Below are 6,771 nucleotides of genomic sequence, written 5' to 3'. Positions count from 1 at the left end.
TGTAAGTGCACAAATTGACACCTTGAAACTTAATCGAGAAAAAAATACATATGTGCTTGTAATTTGCAGTCCAGTTCCACTGTTCTGAATCAATACAGAGTTGGTTTTTCATGGATAGGTACTTGGATAAATTGTTTAGGTGACCTGTGAGATAATAAAGTTGAGTAAAAGTTGTCAGACTTTATTGACCAATGTACATTCACTTAATTGTTGTGTGGTAATGTACAAATGTAAATGTACAGTTGTATGGTGTGGGATTGTATTACCTCTTCTCCCATTCTGTCACAAGGGGTTAGCAGACAGTAAATGTTATAAAAATGCCACATTTTAGAACCAAGCAGCAGAGAATCGTTCAGTTCCAGCAACATAAACCTGTGTCAGAACCAAGTCCTTTCAGTTTTTACTGCTTCCGTGGAACTTCAGATTATGCTCTTCTGCTCTGTTTAGTTTTTCTGCCTTTTTTTTTTCCCTCCAACTCATTTTTCCCCTCTGTCTTTCAGGACATAAATGAAATAAGAGCCGACGGCAGGGGGGAGAGGAGGAAAGAGATGAGGTTTGAGTACTCTGTGTCAAACATGAGGGTCACAAGTGGAAGTTTTGTTCCATATGCTGTCTGCAATGCAATCTAAAAGAATATATTTTAATCTAAATGAAGCCACATTTAAAGATTTCCTTGCTGTCCAGAAAGCTTCCGAAATTATACTTTTCTCTCAGCTAGGAAGGCTCTCTGGAACGGAGAGAGGAGTGTATCTTTTTCTACTTTCCTTCCTTCAACGTTTGGATTTTTTTTCTGCTGGTGTGTGTGTGTATGTAGACTGGCAATCCTATCTTGGATGCCAATGCTTCAGAGCTGACTAAGGTGGCATTGTGATTTGCTTTTTACTCCTTAGTACTTTTTACTCCTTAGTGTCCTTGACAACTGGATTCCTTTTTCTCCTCAAGCCTTTTTGAGTTCTACAACATGCCAGTCGAAGCAGCATGCACAACAAACTTCATGCCAGTCCCACATTTCTGCAGTTGCTCCCTGCTGTACTCACTGTTTGATTTTATAGCTGCTGTTGGGATGAGGGAAGAGGTAACATGACAGTGGAAAGCAGATTCTTGGGGAAACTGATGGTTAGTACCAACAGAATCACTGGGATAGAGTCTTCCAATTTTCAGCACCTCAGGATTGTTGCCAGTTTCCATGTTTTAATGGAGAAAGGTACATGTTGTGTTTTCTTATTCAAAAAAAAAGATTTTAAAGTCAACATTTTGTAGTAGTTTTTAAGAAACCATTTTTGTATAAGTGCTTTTTAAAGAACATGCATTTTTAAGTGTGCTCCTAGTTACGTAATAAATGAGCAGCAATTATGGAGGTATCAAAGGAATTTAGAAATTTTAATTAGAATTCAAAGTAAAATTATAGGTAGGAAAAAATTTGGTTAGCAGCTGTTAATATCATTAAGCTGTTACACAAATTATGTGTTAGGTATGTTTCAATAACTATAATTTTTAGCCATAAAATAATGGATTATGTATAATCATGGGTATGTGCAATTCATTTCACTTGTTAACCCTGTTCATTCTTCAGAGACTTTTGATTGCACAGGCAGAGAACTGGTTATTATTTTGTCATTTAACTGAACAGCTTTTAAGCACTAGAATTTGTTCCATTTTAAGCAGTACTTACATTCATATGCAAAAAAACCCCAAATCACTCCAAAACCCAAACAAATCTTTATTTGTTAGTCATTTGGAAGATCAATGTGACCATTTCAAAAAAATATATTGGAAAAACAAGAATGATTTTTAGGAGAGAAGAAGGAATCTTAATGTAAATTTGCCTCATATTTAATGAAGCTGTCTGATTTATTCCTCCCTCCCAGCTCCTCCTTCCCCCTACCACCCCCAGCTAATTTGAAGAGGATCCAGGCTATATTAGTTTCTGTCTCTTCATTTACTTCAACAAATAAGGGCAGGTTTTTATTCTCTGTGTCACTGAAGTGCTTTCTGAAAGCTCATTCCCTATACTGGATCTGTGGCTTTCAAATTTTGCTTATGCATTTCAGTAGTTTTACTGAATTGGGTTTGTTTCAATTTGAGTAGCACACAGTGATAAAAAGGCTTCTGTGGCTTGGGAAATACCTGTTACCTCCTGATCAGTGTATTTGTAATTTACTGCTCATCTGCTCTGAAGGTGGGGAAACAATACAGTCTTTTTCCTCTTCTACATGACCTCTCTCCATACAGATCTAATATGATAAATATTGTGACCTACTGGGAGGTTTTTATCTGGTGATAATTTAGAAAGTTCAAAATAAAAGTGTAGTTTATTTATTTTTTAAAACAAAAAAGTGAGAATTTTAGTCCTACCCAACAATAGTATTGTTGTAATATGACAGACTAGATGAGAGGATGCTAGGAGTCAGTGGTGAAAGGACAGAAGAGAACACCTGGAAAATAGCTTGGGAGTCTAGGAATTTCACATCAAGTATAAAACCTGGAAAAATCTGGTCGAGAGACAGTAGTGATTCAAGAGTGGTCATGAAATTGAATGTTGGGATTGCTGACAGAAATGAGATAGAATCCAAGCTTCCTGTACTGGGCAGTGTGCTTGCCTAGATGATGAAGACAGCCCAGACTGTGTTTGATTTACTTTTCCTCCTCTTTTCCAAAGGTGAGGAGGTTACTTTTACACCTTCACATACTAAAGGACAGGATGCTGTGACTATTACCTAGGTCCATTTCCAAAGGTGAGGAGGTTACTTTTACACCTTCACACACTAAAGGACAGGACTATAACTGTAAAAGAAATTCAAATGTCTTGCTTTTCTGTCTCAAGGTCTGTGTGAATCCTTTCTATGTGGAAACCTCACGAAAAAAGATCTGTCACTGAGGATCTTTGAGAATGAAGTCCAGGGGTACCTTTCCACCACACATATTTCAAGCAGGACTGAGGAGGTTACTTTTACACCTTCACACACTAAAGGACAGGACTATAACTGTAAAAGAAATTCAAATGTCTTGCTTTTCTGTCTCAAGGTCTGTGTGAATCCTTTCTATGTGGAAACCTCACGAAAAAAGATCTGTCACTGAGGATCTTTGAGAATGAAGTCCAGGGGTACCTTTCCACCACACATATTTCAAGCAGGACTAGAAAGGTGTATTTAAATGCTGGTATTTTGTCTCTGAACAAGTAGGCCCTTAGTGTGTGTCGACACTGGACTCCTTTTCTTACCTGCTGTGCTATGTATGGTCGATATCCCCAGATTTTGCCTTTACTGCCAGTTTATTAGAAGTCTGTTTTCCAAGACAAAAAGAATTTGGAGTAGCAAAAAACAAGTGTTAGTTAACTTTAAATGAATATTTCATAGTTTGCTCTGGTAAGAATTTAATGCAATCTGTATTTCCTCCCTGTGAAAAGACTCAGATAGTGTTAACTATCCAGTGTAAAGTAGCAATAATTCATGTTAGAACTGGACTCAGATTTGCTAAAAAGTTTACATTTCATGAAATCTAGATGTTTGTTGCTCAATTAAGTATTTCAGGTACCTCCCTCTAGCTCTACCTAACACAACAGGAAGCTTTAATAAACTTGATCACATTTGGGTGATCCAGACATCTGACAGACTTCTTTACCAGGCAGAAATTTTTCATCGTCTGTTTTTCCTTTGTAAATTTTTTTGCCATAGGTACTTTAGAGCCTTCTAAGAGTAGAGGAAGTAACTGGAATATTTCAGAACACAGTTTATGATTCGCATTATGTACAGTAGATTTCATAATTTGCAATACGTGCAAATCTTTTGTTCAGTGATATGACATCAATCTATAACTTGTACTAAAATGAGGCAGGGAAACTGAAGAAATAAAGCTAAGAAAATGGTATTTTATTTTAATAACTGAAAAACAATCTTTTCAACTAGTTCAAAAGACACAATGTACAAACATCATACTCTGTTGTTCTTAGAAAAGACACAGTGATCATTTTGAATCAAAGTCGTCACTCAAGAGCAGAGATGAAATCAAAAGTACTCCATACTAAAAAGTAATATGAAAGAGAGCTGACCTGTCACTTTTTGTGTGATATTTGTTTGTTACGCTGCTTACTGGATTAAATCCTCTGGCTGTCATTGAATCTATACATAGAATTTATTTTTAAATTAATTGTTTCTCTTAAGGATATGGCTTAATGTTTCCTGTCACAGTCACAAATGCTTTATCTGTAGAATCAATAACCAGGGCTCCTGCAAATTGCTAGGAATAGTTGCATAATTTTAATAAATCATAGAATCAACCAGGTTGGAAAAGACCTCCAAGATCATGGGGTCCAACCCTACCGTGGTTACTAGACCATGGCACTAAGTGCCACATCCAGTCTCATCTTGAAAACCTTTGTGTCATCTGCAAATTTGCTGATGGTGCACTCAGTCTCCTCATCCAAATCATCAACAAAGATACTAATGAGAACAAGCTTAGTTGTTTGTATGTTTCTTTGTGTACGAACAGTTGAGTGTAATCCGAAGGATATGTTCACATATTTATTAAAGATATCTAGTTGAGATTTGTTAATTAAATCTGAGCTATTCAGAACAGTGGAACCTAAGTTGTGGCCATTACTCCTGCATTTGCATGGTCATGGTTTACTTCCAAGTAAGCACTGATCAGTGTCTCATTTCTGTTGATATAAAAGTGAATGTGCAGGTGCATTTGGAGTTCTTTACAAACTATTACAAAAATAGAAAGAGTTAGGGGCTACTCAAGGCATGTGGGAACAGGATTGATTATCTCAAGTATTTAGATTAATCAGGTAAGCTTTAAAGTTTGTTCAGTAAAAATTGCTACTGAGAAAATGGAAGTACCACAAGGAAATAGTTTGAAAAAGCTAAGAATATTTTATCAGGGGTCAGTCATTTTAAAACAAGCTTTTGCATTTTCCCTGTGGATTGCTGAAGAACTGTCAGACAACCTAGCATATTAAACAAAGGATGTCTGGTCTTTGTTGTTCTCCTTTGACAGAGGTATTTCTCTTAAAGATGAATGCAAGTCTTAGTTAATTAGGATAGGGCTGTAAGTTTTCCCTATGCATTAGCAGGCTGGAAGGTGCTGTGTTAGTATGGAATGGGTGACGGACAGCCTTCTCTTATTCACAGTTCTTTGTTTCAGACCACCAGTTAGTAGGGCATTGCCTCAGCCGGAGAAACTTCAGACAAATAATGTCGGGAAAAAAAAGAGACCTATAGAGGTAAGAAGAACATTCATCTCCCCTTACTGTGATTTTAGATTTCTGTTTTGCCAGAAATTGACATGTTTTTGGAAACATTAAATGATTGTTTTATTTTGAATGTATCAAAGATGGAAATATTGTATAGTGGGTAAACAGCAGAAAAAGTGGGAGAGAATTTTTTCTTATAAATAAAAACAAAGGCTGATCTTTTTCTCACCAATGAAATGGAGCACAACTTAATTCTTAGTAATCATAAAACCTTTTTAAAGTCTGTTAATGATGCCTTTAGCTCGGGCACCTGTTTTTTCATTCCATGGCAATTGCAGGAAATATACTCACTTTTGATTAGTCTGAAGTGGAAATTTCATCTAACTGTACAATCCAATTCTTCATACCAGCTCAGATATTTTTAATGCCTTAAAACAAAATGTTTGGTGTAGGATAATAAACAGCCTTTTGGCATCAGTGTTCTAGAAGTTTGGGGCTGTAATTCAGCTTTCTTAATTACCAGCTGGAATTAAATTGTGGGCCATTGTTTTTCATTCTTTGTTTCTTAGTGTTTTCTGCACTGAAAGAGCTGTTCTTGTGCATTGTATGAGTATATCTTTCTGTGTACGTGTACATATGTGTGTATATCTTGTGCATTGTATGAGTATATCTTTCTCTGTGCGTGTACATATGTGTGTATACGCACATAAATACTCTGCAGCAGCTACCAGACAGAGGTAAAAGGGTGACATGACTGTGTATGTCAAGAATGAACAACAATGTGAGCTGAAAGGAAAGTCACAATCTCAGTTTCTGTTGGTTTGAGGCATCATTAAACTCCTTTTGCTTTACTACATGAGGACATAATAAAAAAATAAAATCCTGGAAAAGACTGTAAAGTTCATAATTGGTTTAAGGTTTTGAGTATCTAATAGATGTGAACATCTCTTCTAGGACCTAATTTTGGAGCTGGTATTTGGGTATCGAGGCAAGGACTGCAGAAACAATGTGCACTATTTGAATGATGGTGCTGATGTAATATATCACACTGCATCTGTTGGGATCTTGTATAACGTGGCCACAGGTAGGAGAAATCTCACCTGAGGGGGAATGGTAAATGTTTCTTCACACCATGGAGTTGCAGTTTATGAAGTAACTAGTATGCTTTAAGTACTATAAAAGTATATGGAAGTGTTATTATTGTTGCTGAAAATTAAGTCTGTAGAGTTGACTCGTAATAGCTGCATAAGCAAACTATTTTAAAATGTTCCTGGTGACTGAACTTCAAAGCAAGTAAAGATTTCATTGGTTTGGTATTAGCTTTCTGAAATTTGCCTGTTAGAATGATTACAGAAGCTAAAACAGCTGAACAGTTGGGTCATCATAGTTGATTTTTTTTCAAAAAAAAAAAAGAGCCGGCGAGGGACTCTTTATTAGGAACTGCAATGACAGGACAAGGGGCAATGGGTTCAAACTGAAGGAGGGGAAGTTTAAGTTAGGTATTAGAAAAAAAGTGTTTTCCTGTGAGGGTGGTGAGACACTGGCACAGGCTGCCCAGGGAGGGAGTGGGTGGGCCG

General features: G+C 36.7%; 1 protein-coding gene across 1 annotated transcript in view; it reads left to right on the top strand.

The window, feature by feature from the left end:
• The window catches only part of LOC103797859 (echinoderm microtubule-associated protein-like 5), a gene marked incomplete at its 5' end in the record, with an annotated part of 35,893 nt that overhangs the window by 11,424 nt on the left and 17,698 nt on the right, over positions 1 to 6,771 (top strand). The window contains 2 exons of the mRNA XM_009070096.1: positions 5,146 to 5,224; positions 6,149 to 6,278. Of these exons, the coding sequence (XP_009068344.1) occupies positions 5,146 to 5,224; positions 6,149 to 6,278 (209 nt within the window). The remainder of the gene's footprint in view (positions 1 to 5,145; positions 5,225 to 6,148; positions 6,279 to 6,771) is intronic.

Source organism: Acanthisitta chloris, unplaced genomic scaffold, assembly GCF_000695815.1.
Source record: "Acanthisitta chloris isolate BGI_N310 unplaced genomic scaffold, ASM69581v1 scaffold11192, whole genome shotgun sequence".
NCBI classification, from domain to species: domain Eukaryota; kingdom Metazoa; phylum Chordata; class Aves; order Passeriformes; family Acanthisittidae; genus Acanthisitta; species Acanthisitta chloris.
The sequence above is the reverse complement of the archived record's forward strand: the minus strand, read 5'-3'. Positions and strand labels throughout refer to the sequence as shown.